We start from the raw sequence: 21,105 nt of genomic DNA, 5'->3' as shown, positions 1-21,105 counted from the left end.
ACTGGCGGTGAACACGGCTACGGTGGCCATCAACGCCTGGGGCCCTCTCCTCAACAACCGCCTACAGGACGTTCCGATGCATGTTTAGGAGATCACCCTCCACGGCATACACCGTGGCACAAAGATGGCTCTAGCAGCGGCGCAGGTCCAGACCGGGCATGATCTCCGCACCATGGAGCCGGGCTTTCCGATGGCCGATGACCCAAGCACGCACAAGGATCTGATCGAGGACTTCCAAGATGCCATAGCGGCCATCGTGGACATTACTTCGGCTCAGGACGTTGTAAACAGGGTGTTCGATTAGCTTGTAACTAGTACAAACTTATCAATGAATGAAATCCCTGTTTTTCTGTGATCGTGTCTCAGTGAACTTCCTGCAATATTCTGTGTACATCATGATTGTCTCGGTGTTTGTTTTTGCTCTATAGGCGATACAAATCATATCAGCTTTTACCCCTTCGGGTCTATTTTTTAACTAGAGGTGATACCCTTCTAGTACTGGCTATTAGAGCTGATGACTGAATAAATTGGCTATCAAGTATTAATCCAAACACTAGGATAATATTTCTTTAGATACTTTCCATTGATTGCTCTATGAAACTTCTCTTTTCCTTCTAGTGTTTCTAAAATATAAGCATTGCTAGGCGCACAACGTTTAATCAGATAAGGTCCTTCCCAATTAGGTGGCCACTTGCCAAACTTGCTATCTCTTGACATGATCGGTAATTTCACCTTTCAGACTAAGTCTCCTTGAGAAAATTGTTTGCTCTTAACCTTCTTATTGTAATACTTCGTAATCCTTAGCTTATTGGCTTCGATATTCTCAAGAGCATGTAGCCGATGGCAACTTAAGTCTTCTAAGTCATTCATCATAAGATTCTTGTAAACTTTGGCTAACAAATCATTTTGCAACATGACATGCCTTGATCCAGTTTAAATCTCCCAAGGAAGGACTACATTATGACCATACACAAGTTCATAAGGTGACGCTTTAATCGATCCATGATAGGCCATCCTATATGCCCATAATGTCTCATTAAGCGTTGAATACCACTTCCTTGGCTGTTCTTCGATCTTTTTCTTGATTAGCTTAATCATAATTTGATTGGACACCTCTGCCTGGCCATTAGCCTGAGCATAATAAGGAGAAGAATTTAATAACTTAATTCCCATACTGGCAGCAAAATCTTTGAACTCCCAAAACGATACACAATATGCTCCTTGATAAAATCAACCATGTTCTTTGAGGTTACTGGCTTCAAAGGAATTGCCTCAACCCACTTAGTGAAGTAATTTGTTGCTACCAATATAAACTTATGTCTTTTACTTGAAGGCAGAAAAATCTGGCCAATTAAATCAATTTCCCAACCTCGAAACGGCCATGGTTTGATTGTCGGATTCATAGCCGATGCGCGCAATTTCTGAATATTACCAAAATATTGATAATCCTGACATCCCTTATAATATTCAAAATAATCTTCTAGTATTGTTGGCTAGAAATATCCGGTCCTACGAATAATCCATTTCATCTTATAAGCTAATTGATGAGCTCCACATATCCCTTCAAGTAATTCACCCATCAACACTTTAGCTTCTTCTTGATTTAAGCATTTAAGCAATACCCCATCGACTGTCTTATAATATAGCTGATCATCTAGCAAGACATACTTGGTCGATTTATACCTTAGTTTCCTAGTAACCTCCTATGATGAATTCTTAAGGTAATCGGTTATTTCAACTCTCCAATCATTAGTTAAGGTTTCGCTACTTTAGATCTCTTGAAACACTCGATAACCTGACGCACTTTGAGCTAACCGATTAGCCTCTTGATTCTGCGCTCTTGGAATATGTTGAAGAGAAATATGAGGAAACTCCTTGAGTAACCTTTGGCATTCATCATAGTATCCCTTCAGAATATCATCTTTACATTCATATAGGCCGATCAACTGATTAATAATTAACTATGAATATCTAAATACTTCAATTGCCTTGGCCTTTACTTCATGAAGAAGTTGAAGCCCCTTAAGAATAGCTTCGTATTCTGCTTGATTGTTGGTAGTCATTGGTTTAGTCAGAAAAGCAAACTCAAAATCTACCCCCCCAAGGTGAAATAATAACAATACCAATGCCACCACCTTACTTGCACGATGATCCATCAAAGAATAACGTCCAAGGTATCGGCTCTACATAGCCAATACTCAGCCTATGATGCTAGGTGACAAAATTGGCTATTACTTGCCTCTTGACTGTTTTAGCCAATTCATACCTCAAGTTAAATTCTAACAATGCAAGGATCCACTTTCCCATTCTCTCATTTAATATCAGCATTGATCGCATGTGTTTGATCACATCAGCCTTAGAAACAATTGTACACTCAGCCGATAACAAGTAATGTCGTAACTTAGTGCAAGAGAAATATAAGCACAAGCATAACTTTTCAATAGGAGAATATCTTGTTTCTAGATCCAAAAGCCTTCTACTTAGATAGAAAACAACTCGTTCTTTTCCTTTAAACTCTTGCATTAAGGCCGATCCAATTGTTTGGTTATCGGCCGACACGTACAACTTAACTCTTGCATTAAGGCCGATCCAATTGTTTAGTTATCGGCCAACATGTACAACTTAAGAGGCTTACCTTGCTGAGGAGGGACCAGCACGGGTGGACATTTCATATATTCTTTTATCTCCTCAAACTCCTTTTGTTGTACGTCACCCTATTTAAATTCTTGATCATTTTTCAACTTCAACAAAGGAGAAAATGGCATAATCTTTTCTGACAAATTTGAAATAAAACCTCCTGATAAAATTAATCTTTCCAAGCAAAGACTGTAACTCTATTTTAGTAGTCGGGGGCACTGCCTCGTTGATCACTTTCATACTTTTCTGACAAATTTTGATTCCTCTTTTATGGACCATAAAACTCAAAAATTGTCCAGCTGACACTCCAAAGACACACTTATTGGGATTCATCTTTAAACCATGCTTTCTTGTGCACTCCAAAGTCTCCCGCAAATCAGCTAGATATTCCTTGTACCCTTTAGATTTTACCATCACATCATCAATGTAGATTTCAACAATCCTACTGATCAACTTATGAAAAATATAATTCATCGCCCTCTGATAAGTTGCATCGGCATTCTTCAAACCAAAGGTCATCACAACCCATTCAAATAGACCGATTGCGCCAGGGCATCTAAAAGCTATTTTTGCTATGTCTTCCTCAACCATAAAAAATTGATTATAACCTGTATTGTCGTCCATAAAACTAATAACCTTATGCCCGGTTGCTGCATCCACCAACATATCAGCTATTGGCATAGGATAACCATCCATTGGTGTAGCCTTGTTCAGATCTTTGAAATCGATACAAACTCTTAACTTTCTATTTTTCTTATACACAGGAACAACACTCAATATCCACTCTGCATATCGGCACGATCAGATAAATTTCGCTTCTAGTAATCTTTTTGTTTCCTTTTTGATATCATCAAGAACATCTGGGTTAAATCTCCTCAGAGCTTGTTTAAACGGCTGATATCCAGGTTTGATTGACAACCAATGTTCAACAATTGATCGATCTAGACCAGGCATCTTATAATATTCTCAAGCAAAACAGTCTTTAAATTCCTTTAATAAATCTATCAACTCTTACTTATACTCAAGATTCAACTTAGCACTTACATACATCGGCCTAGGTCTATCTCCAGGATCAATATCTATCTCCTCTAATTCATCGGCTGATGTAAAGCCATGTCCTAGTTTATTATCTGTACCATCTATTGAATTATCCATTAAAACAAACTCTCAGAGCCGGCTGCTTGGATCGGTTGTTGGCTTTCATCATTGATCTTAATGAAGCCTCCTTCCCATAGCTTGCCAGAAAAACACTCGAAGTCTTCTAGTTCCCAATACATTGGATCAGTTGTTACGATACTCCATAGAATCATCAGCATGAACCAGCTCAACATCATCTCCATGCCACTAAATCAAGCATTGATGCATAGTTGATGGTACACAATAATTTGCATGAATCCAATCACGACCAAGGAGTAAACTGTATGAACCCTTTCCATCAATGACAAAGAATGGGGTAAGTAAAGTCTTACTTTCAATCGTCAATTCAACGTTTATTGCACCCCTGGTCTTGGATGCATTACCTCCAAAATCCTTAAGCATCATGTCAGTCTCAATCAAATCCCCTAGTCCCTTGCCAAGCTTTTAAAAAGTAGCATAAGGCATAAGATTAACAGAAGCACCTCCATCCACCAATATTTTGCTCATCGGCTTCCCATCAATGAAACCTTTTACGTATATAGCTTTTAAGTGCCGATGCTTGACTGGCTTATCAAATATAGCTTACTGTATAACTAGTCAACTTAGGCAACTATCTCCTCATACTTCGATTCATCAAAATCTGTATAGACTTCTTGGTCTGCTGGAACTCTAAATTCTAACAGCAACAGAAAAGCTATTTGAATATTAGCCGATGGTTGACCCCTATCGGCTGTTTGTTTAGCACGCCATACTTGAGGTCTGCTAGATGTCTGGACCCTATTCTAGATCTCTGTTCCTTAGGTATTGTGCCCTTCTTTTCTGGCTTCTTATCAAACCTCCTTGGACACCATTACCCTTCCTACCAAACATACTCTTCCTCATTACCTTCTTCTTCATAATCAGTCCAATTTTGATCAACAACTCGCTTCTCAAGCCGATCATGAACACTTCTATTTTTAAGCGCCGATCCATATTATTTTGATGATACTCATCTCAAGTATGGATAGACCGACGGTTGGCTTAAGATTGCCTAAACTCCCAATATTGCTCACTGCACTCTAGATAATTATTTCTAGTAGGCAATCTTGAACCTTCATTCCAACAATATCTGAAGAAAGGACAATTCTAATATGATTTAGCTTGTTTTCTTTAATACCTCTCTTTTTCTTGTTGACGTTGGTATTCTTTCTCTTCCAACCAATGCTGATAATCATTTTCCTTCTGCCATAGCCATTTATTCAACAAAATTCAAGAAGTGACACACAGCCTTATCACCCCGTTCCTTGACGTCTCTCCCTGCTCATATCGGCTCTTTTGTTGGTCACAACGTCTCTTAACTTCTCTATATTCATTAGCCGATATTTGTAACTCTGGATCGACTGTTCCATTTTCTTTGGCCCTAGTTGATGTTAGGACGTTAGTCTTCCCTTTGAGCAACTTAGCATCAACCATGTTCTGATCTCTTGGGAAAGGATTATCATCAACTTTCATCTTCCAAGGTGTATCAAATTTAAGCCTTCCTTGTTGAATATCCATCTATATATGTTGCTGGAAAATTCTGCACTCATTAGTAGAATGAAAAGTAGCATTTTGAAATTTATAGAACTTTTTATTCTTTAACTGATCAGGAGGTAGCATAATATGATTGGCGAACAACTTGATCTGTCCTCTCTCAAGCAAGAAATTGAAAAGCTTGTCCAATTTTGCGATATCGAAATCATAGCTCTCTTCAACTCCTTTTCCCCAAGAATTTGGCACCATTACTATTTTCTTATCCCAACTCTATTCGGTCGTAGCAATCTCTTCTTCTTCATCGTCCTCATCATCGTCATCAACTGAATATGGATTATAGGTTTCAGCAATTGTGACACTCTTCTAGAATCGGGTATCTCTGCGTATATTCTAGAATTAGCTATTGAGTGCTGCCACTCGTTGAGCCAATTAACTTAAATTGTTAAACTCTTGCCTAAGCAACTTCTCCCTTCATGTTGGCAACATTCCTTGAATAGCTAAAGCAGCTAGCTGATTATCAACTAGATTCAATGAGAAGCATAAATTTCTAGTCTCATGGAACCTCTGAAGAAACTCAGCACCTGAATCATTAGTTCTCTGCCTTATGGTCATCAAATCTGTGATTTTCTTTTCTCCTATCCCAGTATAGAAATATGTATGAAACTTCTTCTCTAGGTCAGTCCAATTGGCAATGGAATTAACTAGCAACGATGAAAACCAAGTGAAGGCTAGTCCTGAGAGGGACAAGGAGAAGAAATGAACTCGATGAACCTCTTCAATAGATGTTTTGCCCAACTGTGTAAGATACCGACTGACATGTTCTATTATACTTGTGCTATCTTGACAAGTGAACTTAGCAAATTCCGAGAGCTTGTAATTTATAGGAAGAGCGACCATATCATACCACTCTAGATATGGATGTTTGTATGACAAGGTCTGTCCTTTTGGTTTCAAACTGAATTGATTCTTCATTAACTTGGTTACTTTGAGCAACAACTCATTAGCATTTGAATATGAATTTCTCTACAATTATTGACCCATCTGTGGGTTAAAATTCTAGGTACCTTGATACCTTGGATTTAGAATCATATGAAGGGTATTGTAATCTGTGCCATAATGATATCCTTGTAGAATCTTTATCTGTTGGGTCCTTTACTGATTTGTTGCTTGAAGTCTCTAGTTGTAGATGTTGGGATCTATATCTCTATGAATTCTTTGAATTAATGGCGCTATTTTTTGAACCGACGACGGTATTTGGCCTGATGTGCTAAAATTAACCATTTGATTCTGAATTTGCCTTGTTGGCTGTTGCACATACTGCACTCATGATCTAGGATTATTCTGTATTTGATTAGTAGTGGTACCTTGAACTTGCTCAGATGAGCTCTGAACTGCCTGGATATCATCATTAATAGTTAGTGTTGCTTCTTAATGGCTAGTACCGGCTTGATTTTTTCCTGAGTCAATGGATGAGGGATGTTGTAATAAGCTGCCCAACCTGATCAATTGGACATCCATGAAACACCTCTTTCATGATATTATGGAATGTGTTTAAGAAAGCTATATTATTGTTCAACATGGCATTATGAACATATTTGTTTACAACATCTACGAAAAAACGCCTATCATTAGCTTCGTCTGTATCTGACTGCCCATACATCAAAACTCTTGGTAGTGGATATTTCTAAATAACTTTATTGCCACATGTCTTTGTGTAGGACAACAAACATTTGTTATGGAATTCTTCTATAGCTTTGCTGATGACATCTTTATCTTCATCAGGTAGGTCTTCATAAGGCACCATAAGAATGTCCCTGTTGTTGTAAGTTGCCATGATGATTGTGTCATCCCACCGGGCATGCCAGAATGCGTGTCGGTGCAGAAACATGGTAGCCACGCCGGGTGGACATGTAGTAATGGGAACAGGGATCCTGATCTTCTATCAGGTAGAGGTAACTATCGTTGTGGCGGAGAATGACACATCGATCTCGCTTTAGATTGAAAGATCAAACCCTACAATCTTAGCACCACAACTCCTCTGGTTATCAACCAAGACATGGATCCAGTTGATCTCTCCAAGAAGGCTAATCCCTACCTGCACAATAAAGAACATAAGCAAGAACAAGAAAGAAAGCAACCAAATTATAGATGAATGATTAATCTCACGAAGTTGGGGTCTCACAAACCGATGAATGGCAAAACTGTTCTTGACAGATTAGTCTAAGCAAAACCCAAAACTTAATAACGGTGGCAACATATGATTATAAAAGTCTTAGGGTCGTCGTCTACCCTAGACGCACCCCCTAATGGGCCAAAACACGATACACGGTCCAACGGACCAAAAGACGGTGTTGCAGCACCTGGCAGATTCTGGACGCTGACTTGTTTCGACGATTACCATTGATTCTGAAGGGCTTTTGATGTGAGACCACTTGGATTAGCTTCCTTATCAAATTAGCTTTCCAACCATATGTGGATCGTCGAAAACGGAGTCTGGATGCGTCCTGGGTGACCAGTTTAAGGCAGACTAGTTCTGGAGGCCGAGGCAGACTTGGACTTGAGTTGCTTTGGGCCTCCACCTTAGGGACTCAAACTGAATTAGCCTCGGGCCTCCTTCTTGACTTGGACACCGTTGCTGGTCTCCTACCCCTCCATACCATGTGCCAAACATGGTCGTATGCATGGGTGTCATGTCCTCATCAGTGGGGTTGCCCAAGTTTAACTCAGCGGCCATAACTACGTTGGTTGACATGTATTATCTTCAATCGTTGTCTCCATTCATGGCCATTTGTTCATGCGCTTGTCTTTTTGACATGTAATCTTGCTTTGTCTAAAATGTAGGTGGTGGCCGAAGACTCATAGCTTCCACTTACCTTTCGGAGAGATGACAGTCACGCTCTAGGACTATCAGAAGATGCTAGGCCTGAGAATTCATGGCAACGCAGTTACTGGGCAGTGTAGGTCAGAAGGCTAGAGAGCATGAGTAGAGGCCTTCCTTGGGCATGAGGTTTGCAAGCAAGGGGCTCGCACTTCTGGAGTTCTAATCTCCTGTCTCTAGTAAGAGTTCGCACAGTGCCCCGAGGAGGCAGATGAGGAGACAATTGGATAATACTGTAGGGCATGGATCCTACATATGTTTGCCTATGTTCTCTTCCCCGATGCCATGGGTGACACTACATCATAGATATGGGTCCACTACCTTAGTGATTGGGACCATATGGGTCAGTACAGCTGGGGCTCTACAGTCTTGGGTTTTCTTTACCGACAGCTTTGCGAGGGGTGTCGTTAGACTTCATCCACAGCATCACTTAGTGGATGCATGTACCTACTTCAGTTGTGGATGTGGGCTCGTCTACCAGTTGGTCATCCTGAGGTTCTAGCTCATCATGAGTGGTTCCCAGGTCAGCCTCCACGTCGGCAGTCGATGTGGGTGTACCTTTGGGACTAGGTTAGGGTTCCGCACGCGAGGTTATAGCGGGCATACATTGAGTTCATGAACGAGCTAGACACGCTCATAGTGTCTAATATAAGTAAATTTTATTTCCCATGGTGGTTTGAAATGGTTTAGCATACCATCTAACATCTTGTTTGGACATGTTGCAGGTGTCATGGGAGCCGTACGATGGAGAGGGGGCACTTTCCTTTCATTTGAGCAACATGTGTGGGTGCGACAACGACTTTTATAGGATGAGGTGCCCTCTAATCTATTTCTATGTTGTCGAGTTTCACCTACCAGATAGAGTTGTAAGCCAACTTGGAGTGAGACAGCTTTGGCCAACGGCTCCGTTATCGACTGGCGTTGACTTACACAAGTAAGTGTTTACTATTTTAAATGTCTCATGATGATCCATTTCTATTAATATGGTGACATGTACATGGATTCAAGTAATGATGACATACATGCAGGTTGGATCATCAGAAGAATAGAAAGATTTTTGACTAAGAGAAGCACCACCAGTACTACATTGAGCAGTGGGAGCAGATGCATGACAACGTGGACAAGAACAATGAGCCGCACACGAACCGTGAGTTTAGGCGGTACCAAGCTTGGTACCAACATGCGACATGTTGCAGACTGAGGCTACAATGGATAGAAGATGACTACACTGACATCGAGTCGTCCGACGATGAAGACACAACGTACGACCAATCTACTCGTGCAGGAAGGCAGGTGGAGGTAAGACCAATCTTGGACAGAGTGGTAAGTTAATGGCCTTATTTTTTACGTTAAGTTGCATACCAATACATTATGCGTTAGAGGTATCTATTTAAGTTAGTGCCAACTTCGAGTCATAACATCCTTATAATATGTTAGATTCTTGTATAAAAGAAAATAAAACTTGTTGCTATTTGTTCAGAAGTATTATTACTGAGAACTTTGTTGTAGGGCAATACCCTCAAATGTTCCGTTGAAGACATTGAACGCTTTCGTCCGAGAGTCAGGGACGACGACACGCATAGCTTCCAAGACATAAGATTCAAAATATTCTTTCAAGCATATCATTAATACGTTAGATTCTTTCAGTTTACATAATTTTGTACAACAGAGGCTGTCACGTTGGCTACGCCGTGTGGCTGCTCATTATGGTTGCAGGACAGACACGATACAAGATGTGTACGTTCCTTCCGCAAACAGAGGAGGCTTAGGTTACTCTAGCCAAGCACCTGCAGGGGACGAGGACGAGGACAAGGACGACGATGACGACGATGATGTGGACTAGAGGCACGAGGAGCTTGGCCCCTCTCAGCTCTAGGACACTCCCTCGACTCAGCCTACACAGCCTCCAGGTACTAGGCGACGCCGTCCACCTGACCCTTACACTCCAGGTACCAACGCTCTTGGTCACAAGGGTAAGGGTAAGACTAGAAAGCAGTGAGGGTTTTGTGGTAGATGTTAGTATACACTATTATAGATTTTATAGTTACTTTCCTATAACTATTTGGGACTATATGGTTATTGTGGACTATTTGGACTATGCAAGACATGTTATGTTGATTATGATGTTCGATGTGGTTGTATTGTGCTCTTTGGACGATTAAATGTTTGGATTATATAATGATGTCTCTGTTTGTAACCGTTGATGCTCCTAAAATAAGGGAAACTCTTGCGAATTTTTTCCATGAATCATTAATTATACTACACTGCTAAAAAGTTACAAATGTACAGATTAAATGTAAATTCATTAGAATGTGTATAGTCCAATCGTACCGTATAGACGCTTTGCATATGAATCTAGGCTTTTCAGTAATAGTGAACGAATCTAGGCTTTTCAGATAATGAAAATAAACTTTTTAGTTACAAGGACGAGGAGTATGATGACAGCAGCAATTTATCACTTCACTTACATAGTATACCTATAGCATCTAGGCTTTTCAGTAACAGCGAACGAATCTAGACTTTTCAGACAATGAAAATAGACTTTTCAGTTACAAAGACGAGGAGTACGATGACAGCAGTGATTTATCACTTTACTTACATAGTACATCTATAGCATCTAGGCTTTTTAGTGATTTATCATGTCAACGACGAATAGACTTTTCAGAAAATAAATCTAGGCTTTTTAGTGTCTATTAAAATAGGCTCTTTAGTGAAACTAATTAGGCTTCTTGTGACCTGTTATAACATATTAAAACAACAACTAAACTTGCCTCTGCCTATATATACGCAATACTGGATGCATTGCTACTTACTTCCCTAACCACAAGAATAAGGGGCCTCCGCCGTCACCCCCGCCACCACCACCACCAACAATGAAAGGCTACTGTGAAAAAAGTGCAACACAATTTTCTATGTGATCACACTACTAGGACGACCATATCTTATTCACATGGCACATCCATGTATTTGTTGTTTGGTTTAATTACTTAAGGTATGTTAGGTTTAGTAGAAGAAACTTTGTACCCTAGTTTGGTACATGTTCTCACATATCATTTTATGTGTTTTGTGTGTTGAATTATATAATGTCCTACTTCGTTAGATTTTGTTTACAGCACGTGATCATATTTCACAATGTCCACAATATTATACTAAATATTATGACCACAAATAATGAAAACAACTACATAATAAAAAGTTCAATACTATGCCACATTAAACAACACAATAATACTAGAAATACGTGTCGATAGTAGACAACATTGTTCATAAATAAACCATAGAACTAGCAAGTCATGGAGACTACTAAGTGCAACGAGGCCACTTTCTCTTCCTCGGGGCATTAGGATTCTCCTCCATCGTTGCTTTCGCTCGACGTGCACGCTCAAGCTTCTTCTTCTTCTTCCTCTCCTCCCTATACGCAGCAACACGCCTCCTTTCCTCTTCCTTGTGCTACTTTTTTGCAGCCTCCTCTTCACGTCTCTTCTCTATCATCTCCTTGTCCTTTGCCTCCCACCGCAACAGTTTATGCATCCATTCCTTGTCTTCAGACTTGATCTCAGTACCGATTCACTGCTCAAAATCATATAGCGGTGGAGAGGTCTATAAAAATGCATTTGTTATAAAACAAAAAAATCATGCAAGATGTCATATGACTCAAACATCAATTCCTCACCATCTTGTTAATGCGGCGCTGACGAAGTGTAGGCTCAAACGCAAAATTGGAATACATTCAATACCTCTGCCTATATGTGTCCTCTTCATCGGACTTGGCTACCTTGCAAGGATCATCGTAAAAGCACATGGGCAGTGGAACACCACTAGACACAGACAATGGGTCGAAGGCATTTCCGGTCATCCGACCATAACTATAATTCAACCAATTTTGTTCTAAGAACGGAAAGAAATTAACATTAAAACTAAACCTAGGGTTTACCATTTGATGCACAATAATAAACTCATAACATAACAACATACGCTGAGGTTACCTTGGTTTGCTAGCTTTTCTACGCCTTGGCATCCTACGGGTGTATAATACAAATATTAAAAATTGCATGAAACCCTAAGTAATGACGATTCTTAGGTTGAAAAATCCGACTAATATATACCGAATCGATGCGAAAAAATTAGGAGGAGAGTGAGGATACCTTGCTCTAAAAAATCTACGGATCAAATCAAAGTTTTCAAAGTCCAATATGTCGATTCGTGAGGTAGGGCGAAGTGGGGAGAGAAAAACCCGAGAGGGAGGAGAAAAAACAGAAAGAAGGCTCGAGCAAAAAGGTTGGGGGCTGGGTTCAAACACCACTTCGGCGCCATTAATATTGGCGTCAAGCTCGGCGCCAGGATCTACGACGCTAAGCTCGGCGCTAAGATCTACGACGCCGAAATGCCTGATAAGTCACCGCCACGTCTGCGTCGAGCCCAAGACCTCGGCGCCAGCAGCGATGGCGCCGAGACGTGTAAGCTCGACGCCTCCAGATTTTAAAATCATACCTCCAGGGACATATTTATAATTTTTTTTTTAAAAAAAGGCTAAAAATAAAAAATTCGGTAATAAATGGTCCAAACTGTTGTAACGGAAAAAAAAAATCCAAAGATAATGCCCCTATCCTTGGGTCGGTGCTTTCTCACGGGAAAAGACGGAAAAGAGAGAGAGAGAGCCTCCTCCTAGTCCCGACCCCTTCCGCCTCCGGGACTCCTGCCTACGTCAGGGATACCATCGGGCCGCCGAACCCTCAATTGGCCGCCGCCGCCCTAAGAGAGACCGACGTCCTCCTTCCACCGCCGAGCGACACCTCGAATTTCTCTCTCCTCGTCCTCCCTTCTCCCCTTTATTCGCGTGGCGCAGACGGGAGATCCAACCAGCGTGATTTGTTTTATCGGTAAAAGGAATTGTTCATGCAGGAGTTTCGTTCTGGTTTCTCTTTGCTGCGAGTCCATGCAGTCAGATCCGTGTCTCGGTTACTCCCCGTGCAGGTAGCTTTGGATTTGTTTGCGACCCGGCGCTAATCCAACCCAATCCGGGGGTGGATTCAGCTCCTTGGATACCTTTGTGGGGGATGTTCTGCTCGTAGCAGCTTGTTTCCCAGAAATATTTCTGGGGTTAGACGCTGCCCCTGCCATGGAATCAGGTGCTCAATCAATTCCTCCTAGTTTATTTGGATTCCCATGAGTGTACATTTTTCATTTGGTTCTTTTGATAGCGATTGGGGTTGTTCCGGTGAGCCATGTTCGTTTCTCATTGACTTTTCTTTTTTCAGATTATTTACACTGCCAATTTTTAGTGGTTCCGAAATCAATGAGTTGAGATTTTCCCATGGTTTTTGTTGGCAATGGTTATTATATGTTAATAATTGGTTGAATAATTTTGTCACAGCGGTCAAGGATGGCTAATAAACCTGGAGTTCTGATGTCCAGTGTTGCTTGGATTAGCTTTTAGTCTAGTGAGGGAATCAGTAAAGGTTGGGAATCTCCAATGGTTCTGATGTAGTGTTCTGGTGTGAGCTCATTTTAAGCTGCCTTACTGTTGGGAACTCATTGAAGCTGTTGTACTCTGCAACAATTTTCTTAGTCCGCTGTATCTAGTCTTGTTTTTTTGCTATATTTTGCCCTATGGCATCTGATACTGACTGCTAGATTATTGATATCCCTGTGCAGGCGGTACCAAATTTGATGCATCACAGTATGCTTTCTTCGGCAACAATGCCGTGGAGGAGGTTGAGCTAGGTGGATTGGATGATGATGATGGTGGTGGTGATGCTGCATTTGTTGAGCATGAAGATGAAGAAAACCCCCTTTATGGGAGGGATAATATGTTGGAGGTAGTGTAGATGATCTTTTTTTTTTGTGCTTCACAGAGCTCACATATGTTTGAAGTGATAAATGTTATCGATTTTTTTTTGTTGTTGTTGAAAACAAAGATGACGCAGTGAATAAGTTCTATGTTTGTGACTTTATAATCCAAAGAAATGTTAGATATTATGAAGCTTCGTTTTACATGAGAAGGTAGCATCCTCACTTTTCAATTTAGAACTTGAGGGATGTGACTTTAAGGAGTTAATTTGACCATTCTTTGCTTGCTCTCTATTATCATTTTGGTTTGTGTCATCTGGAGCCTGGTAGAGGATACCAACAAATTTTTTGTTATGATTTTTTTTTTTTTTGAGAAGGGCAGGCTTGGTGCAGTGGTGAGAGCTGTCTCACTGAGTCACCAGGTCGTGGGTTCGAAGCAGCCTCTCCGCAGATTTGCGGGGGGAAGGCAAGGCTTGCCTCGGTTTTTCCCTTCCCCATACCCCACTCATGTGGGAGCCTCCGGCACTGGGTCTGCCCCCCTTTTTAAAGTTCTTTTTTGAAACAAATGTTATGAAAGTTCATACATGCTGGCATTGTCATTTTTTGTGATTCTGAAAACATTCAACGCTTATACAGCTGAAAGCCTGGGAAACAACAATCATATTTTTGGGGTTGGTATACATTACCAAAAATATATCGCCTTGAAATTTAGGAAGGTGGCATTGTGGCTTTAGCAATAATACAGTCGTTAACCATTATTATGATGCAGGCAGCTAAATCCTGTGTACCCTAGAATTACAAAGCTAATGATGGTGTTGCTTTTCTTGTACTGGAGCTAGTTCCACTTGCACACTAAGCAACCTTTAGCTGTATATTATGTCACGAAGCGAATATGGCAATTTATCATTTAGGCTGTGTCCTGTGAACTCTTGTTCTTCTTTTGTTTATTATACCCATGGAACCTCAGTTGCATCCAGTAATGTTTTAGGCATGGTGTACTGCTTCTTTTTTTAGATTTCAAGCTGCAGGCCTGCAGCATAATTTCTTTATGTCAACACAGGAATGTATCACTACTCATGTTGATGAAAATTCGTTTTTGCAGGAGGGTGTAGGTTCATTTACTGACATTGATGATCTTGCTGGAACTTTCTCGAAGGTGTGCCTTATTTGTTAAATATGTACATGCATAAGTAAATATATGTAGGTCTTGAGATTTATTCCTTAGAATAATGATGCAACTGAGTTCTTTCGAAAAATATTATAGCACATGGATTTAAGTACTTATAAGCCATCACATGAGCTAAAAAAAATATCTGTTTTTACTTGTACCTCAACAATTGTGTACAATGTACCAAATTTACATGTTTGCCTTGTTGCATTTACTCGTTTTTTATTGTTATATAGATGATTTACTTATTTCATGTTTCTCCATTTTCAGCTGACCAGAATAGTCAATGAACCAAAGCAACCAGGATTAGTTAGTCATAGGGGATCTATTTCTAGACAAAGTAAGTAGCTCTCTGTATAGTTGGATTGGATTGCCTTTAAATTCTTAAGTTGTTGCTGATATGGTTCCTCAGTCCATATGAAGGCTTCATTTTTCCTTTTCTTCATTTGTGGATATGCTTGGTCCATGTATTATGAAATTATAAATTTGTGTTTCAACAATTAATGTGTAGGTAATTTGTTCAAAAATAAACCAATGCCACATGCTTGGTAGATTTATGTGAATTCCTTGCAACTTCTACAACAGCCGCCATCTTGTTTTTTTTTTCCAAATTATAAGGCATGCATATAGTTTCAATGTCTTTTCCTCATTAATCTTCTCTCCACTTATAATGAACGCCTACACAACTATATCCTCTCTTGTTCTGAAGACCATAAACCCCTGAAACATATGGTCATTTCTCTCCACTCCTCTCTTGGTTTCATACCTTAATCCTCCTGCTGAACCAGAATATGTGTTATAAAAAGACAACTCTCTTGGTTTCATACGTTAATCCTCCTGCTGAACCAGAATGTGTTATAAAAAGGAATGGCGGGAGTACTTAAATGATTCTAATCTTCTATTGCTAGAATGACAATTTCAGTTAACCAGTGATCATGATAATCTTTGTTCTCTTGTCTGTTTTAGGCACTAGGCAATGCTCTCCATCTGCTTCTTTAATTAATATTTATTCTTATTCTGCAATATATAGGTTCTAATGCAGAGTGGGCGCAAGAGTCTGGACCTTCATATTGGCCTACACAGCCTGTATTGGACACTGATCACGGGTTGGATAAGAAGAACTGGTGGTCCCAACAACCCCATTCAGTCAACTTCATTGACTCTAGACTGCAGAGAACATCGTCGTCCCCACAGCAAGATGCTCAGTACAATCCTGTTGAACCTATTCTTGGAGCAAAGCCATCTCCTTTACACAGAACATCATCGTACCCACAACAAGAGCCTCAGTACAGTAATACTGAACCAATTCCTGTGCCTAGGTCATCTTTCATTTCGTACCCACCATCTGGTGCAGCATCTCATTCTTCACCTAGTCAACCACATCATGTGAGCATGCCATCTCCTCCCACTGCATTCCAGTTGCCTATGTCTTCTGCACAAAATGATCTACCCCTTCCTCAGTTCCATCATGGAGGTACCCCTCCAGGACCTCCATTTGGTAGACAGAATCATGTTTTAAATAGCGGATCAATGCATGGGAACGGTCCTAGGTTTATGCCAGGTTTGATGCCTCATCAATTGCAACGTCCCAATGGACTGATGCCACCTCAAATGCAGCCACCTGGTCAACATGGAATGCTGCCAATGCAACAGTCCTCACCACAGTTCTCACAACTACATGCACAGATGATTGGTCCCCATCATTCCCCACCACAAAGCATGCAGATATTTGGTCCTCAGCATCCTTCACAAGTGATGAGTAGATTTGATGCAAACTTTGCTATGCCTGACTTTAGTGATCCAAGAGCAAGATCAATGTTGCAACATGGAAGGCTGGGACAGCGATATCCTCACCAAGGTTATGAGCTCAATAATATTAGGATGGATAATGGATGGCCACGGTTCAGATCCAAGTACATGTCTACTGAAGAAATCGAGAACATTGCAAGGATGCAGCAAGCTGCCACACACATCAATGACCCATATATTGATGATTACTACCATCAAGCTTGTTTAGCAAAAAAATCAGCAGGCGCTCAACTAAAGCACCACTTTTGTCCAACCTTGATTAGAGATCCATCTTCGCGTGCACGCAGTAAGGATGAGCCACATGCGTATCTACAGGTTGATGCTCTTGGGAGGCTTCCATTTTCTTCGATCCGTAGGCCTCGTCCGCTTCTTGATGTTGAACAAGCCTCTGCACCAAGTGATAATGCTGAAAAATCTGTGTCAAAGCCTCTTGACCAAGAACCCATGCTTGCTGCTAGGATCACAATTGAAGACGGACTTTGCCTACTGCTTGATGTTGATGATATTGATCGTCTGCTGCAATTTAGCCAGCAGCAAGATGGTGGTTTGCAACTGAGAAACAGAAGACAGGGACTCCTCGAGCAGCTTGCAGAATCACTGCAGTTAGTTGATCCCCTTGCACCAAATAAGAATTCACCTCTGTCTCCATATGATGATTTGGTGTTTCTTCGCATAGTCACTCTACCAAAGGGCCGGAAACTACTTTCCCGTTACCTTGAACTTGTGACATCAGGCAGTGAGCTTGCAAGGATAGCTTGCATGGCAGTCTTCCGGCATCTAAGATCCATATTTGGAAATATGCCCTCTGATATCAGTGCAGCGGAGACAATGACTAGACTTGCAAGAGCTGTATCCACACGTATTGTTCGGATGGAGTTGAGTGATCTCAGTGCTTGCCTTGCTGCTATTGTCTGTTCATCATTGCAACCACCTCTTCGACCCCTTGGATCCCCAGCAGGTGATTGGGCTTCTGTCATCATAAAGTCTGTACTGGACAGAGCAACAGTTCTACTCACTGATCAGCACGTGGCTTCTAACTACAGTATGCAGAATCGAGCTCTATGGCAGGCATCATTTGACGCCTTTTTCGGGCTTCTTACACAGTACTGCATGAGTAAGTTTGATAGTGTGGTTCATACTGCCCAATTGCAACCTGCTGCGGCAGCAGTTATAACCAGGGAAATGCCAGTAGAGCTTCTGCGTGCCAGCCTCCCCCATACCAATGAGGATCAACGGAAGCAATTGCTCATTTTTGCTCAACGCACTGTGCCTGTTGGCACCCATAGTTCTCATGGGTCTGGTAGTGGACCCATGACATAAGATTCTCAGAAGAAATGAGTGGAAGCATCGAGTTCTTATTAGTAACGAATACTCGCTAAAAATGGCTCTTTAAGGGGCCTGTTATGCTTTCCCCTGAAAGAAGAGAAGGTTAAACTTGTCATTTTCCCCTGAAAGGAGAGAAGGTTAAACTTGTCACTAGTACTATGAATATCAAGAAACAAGAGTAAAGATGGCTGGAGCATCAATGGTAATACACAGCTTCAAATTTTGTGTCACTCAAACATGTCTGGTATTGATTACTTTTGTAGGGTAGCCAGATGTCTGCATCTATTTTGCCAATACCTGTGTTGGTTATTGCAAAATGATTCCTGTGGGTCTGTTGCTCTTAATAGGAAACCCCAATTGGTCTGTAGCTGTTACTTGAAGACACTGTTTAATTGCTCTTCAAGGTGGTTCTTTTCATGGAGTAGTTGCCTTGGCCTCAAGATGTGGAAGTTGGCATAGCCATAACACGTCCGTGAGTCATTTTAGTTCTTCAGGAACAATGCGGTTGCTATGGAAGTTGTAAAATGGTTAGTATTGTTTTGGGGACGGCCTTTTGCCTTTTGAGAACATCATTACAACTGATGTTGCCCGTTTCTCTATGCTTGATGTGCAGAAAGTGGATAAGCTTGCAAGTATTATCCTTACTGAATTGTGACTCTTTTATTTTTAAGCACTGATTTTGTACGGAAACTCCGTGTTTGATGAACATCTTGATCACAGCATGATTTAGGTATCAATTTAGCTGTTTTGATATCATACCTATGTCATTTTTGTCTCTGGATTGTATTGTACTTGACTAGGGTAATATCTGCCGGCCACAAACGGAGACAAACAACATTTTACTTTATAATGTCTTTTCTTTTTCCATCGCTAGTATACCAAATCAAGGGGTGGCTGCTGGAATGATGGGCTAGAGACGATTTGTATCTGAATTCGTATATTTTTTTAATTTAAACCAAAGGCTAGCTTAACTGTAGCAATAGTAAATGCCCACTCTGGACGCGAATGAAAGAATTGAACAAACTTACAATAAAATGTTTTCTAAAAGTATTCTTCAAGATGATATTTGAATAGTTAGCGATCGTGAGAGTTGCAAGAATTTTACTAGATTTTTTTTTCGGAAGCTAGAAGCTTAGTATTTGTGAATGGAGGGGGGATACATTTGAGTACTCCTTCGTTCACAAAAGGATATAACTATAAAATTTGTGTACGTTAAACTTGCTTAACTTTAATCAAATTTATGGTGAATAGCATATTAGCATTTGGCCTTGGTAAGTCAAGAATCATGAGGTACAGGAGCCAAATTTATGTCATTTTTGCACAGTAATTCATTTGACGCCTTCAAGATCTGTTACAGTCAAGCTTTACAAACGGGAAATAGGTGTGGCAGGCTCGTCTTCACTTATGCAGCACCAACATGGTGTTTGGTTATTAGCTTGCAGCGTTCAGGTGTATCAATTACAGTCACTACTGGTTGAAACATATGGAAATAGGCGTGGCATTTGTGAAGCTGAGAGTATAATCTATGATGCAATTTTTATTGGTGCAACTGGATGTTGGATTGCTAAATCATTGTTGTTGGTTGAGAGCAAAAATTTTGCAGTCACATATATTGATATGAAGACTTGGTCGGAACTCAATTCGACATGTCTTTGGCAAGCATCTGAAATCTACTTCTTCACTGAGGACCAATTCAACAGCTAGTAACTTGAATATTTCTGAGACTGAGGTTATCGCCAAACTGCAACAGCCATAGCCAACTCCTGAAATACTTCATGCTAACATTAACAATGAGTTGGTTGAGACATGTTCAGTTGCCAGCCAGCTGCTTGTTCTTGATCGTGTAGTGGTGGCCAAAGTTCAACTGGAGATCCATGTCTGATGGAGCTAAGCTGCTGCCAACACCGTGGCTCTCTTTCAGTTCTATAGATACCATCAAGTTGCAGTGAAGTTCTTCGAACAATTGACATGTGAAGAATTCAATTACAGGAATATGAATTTTGTTCCAGCCACCATGGCAGTATTAGCATCAGTGGAAGCTATGTTCGTGGACCATCTTGTTAAACAGGTGGAGGATTCACCATTGGATGACCCAATGAGATGCTTTTCCCAAGGACATTGCTGGTGGCATTGTGATCTTTGATGAAAGTTTCTCTACATTGGCTTGAGGGCAAGCCAAAATTTAAGAGGGAGGGGATGTTAGTGACTATGTACTAGTGGGCCAACACTGCGCCATGGGCCGACATGTACAACCCGCAAGCCCAAAGCGGGAGCAGACAAGAGTACAAAGGAAGAGGTGGAAGTCATCGACGTTATTCAGAAACAGACTTCCTGTTCCTCCTCCTATACTACTATTCCTCTTCCTCCTCCAGATTTCCCTTCCAGCTACCTTTCCTGATGTATCTCAGTCTATTTCTTTGATCCTGTGCTTGCTCTCTTCTCTATTCTGTCTCTCAGATTGTATCAAATCATATTACCAGTGTGTTGGATATTGGATTGTGTGATTAGGTTGCTAACAGATACATATTGAACACATGGATAGGCTATTTAGAACACTATATCAAATCGGTAAAAGAGCTTGCAGTACCAGCTACAAGACGATAACAACGGGGACAGCTGAAATTCGAACTCAATGGCCTGTGGCGCAATATATAAAATTCGTAGTTGAGTAAATAGAAGTAGCATAACCTAATTTTTTGCACTTGGGCTACTGATTGACACAATGACATCCCCACCGCACCAAGATAGCTAGATGGAGACAAATCGAAGTGCATCCTAATTCATCAACCCACGATAAGAGTTGAATTAGGCAGTTAACTTACATAAACCTTATGGAACGGTCACTCAG

General features: G+C 40.8%; 1 protein-coding gene and 1 pseudogene across 5 annotated transcripts; one reads left to right on the top strand and one right to left on the bottom strand.

Moving 5' to 3' along the window:
- Positions 1-11,467: 11,467 nt before the first annotated feature.
- Positions 11,468-12,182, bottom strand: LOC136475355 (stress response protein NST1-like; annotated as a pseudogene).
- A 602-nt stretch (positions 12,183-12,784) lies between these two features.
- Positions 12,785-18,994, top strand: LOC136476296 (protein PAT1 homolog). Of its 5 annotated transcripts, none has more exons than XR_010763516.1 (7): positions 12,785-13,044; positions 13,139-13,293; positions 13,820-13,983; positions 15,057-15,110; positions 15,393-15,462; positions 16,153-18,459; positions 18,605-18,994. XR_010763516.1 is itself a non-coding variant. In XM_066474073.1 (7 exons), the coding sequence occupies exons 4-7, from the start codon at positions 13,975-13,977 to the stop codon at positions 18,249-18,251; spliced, it is 2,232 nt and encodes a 743-aa protein (XP_066330170.1). In that variant the 5' UTR covers positions 12,785-13,044; positions 13,139-13,293; positions 13,539-13,623; positions 13,820-13,974; the 3' UTR covers positions 18,252-18,994. The 5 variants fall into 5 exon arrangements, 4 of the variants coding, with proteins under 4 accessions (XP_066330170.1, XP_066330171.1, XP_066330168.1 ...); XM_066474073.1 differs by adding an exon at positions 13,539-13,623 and having other exon boundaries at positions 16,153-18,994; XM_066474074.1 differs by adding an exon at positions 13,539-13,659 and having other exon boundaries at positions 16,153-18,994.
- The last annotated feature ends 2,111 nt before the right edge of the window (positions 18,995-21,105 follow it).

The sequence above is a fragment of the Miscanthus floridulus genome, chromosome 8, assembly GCF_019320115.1.
Source record: "Miscanthus floridulus cultivar M001 chromosome 8, ASM1932011v1, whole genome shotgun sequence".
Classification (NCBI taxonomy): domain Eukaryota; kingdom Viridiplantae; phylum Streptophyta; class Magnoliopsida; order Poales; family Poaceae; genus Miscanthus; species Miscanthus floridulus.
Note: the sequence above shows the minus strand (reverse complement) of the source record. Positions and strands in the feature narration are given on the sequence as shown.

Excerpts from the sequence above, each read along its gene's own strand:
- LOC136476296 (XM_066474071.1), top strand. Across the intron at positions 15,111-15,392 it reads TTGCTGGAACTTTCTCGAAG|CTGACCAGAATAGTCAATGA; the intron begins GTGTGCCTTATT and ends CTCCATTTTCAG. Across the intron at positions 15,463-16,152 it reads GGGATCTATTTCTAGACAAA|GTTCTAATGCAGAGTGGGCG; the intron begins GTAAGTAGCTCT and ends TGCAATATATAG.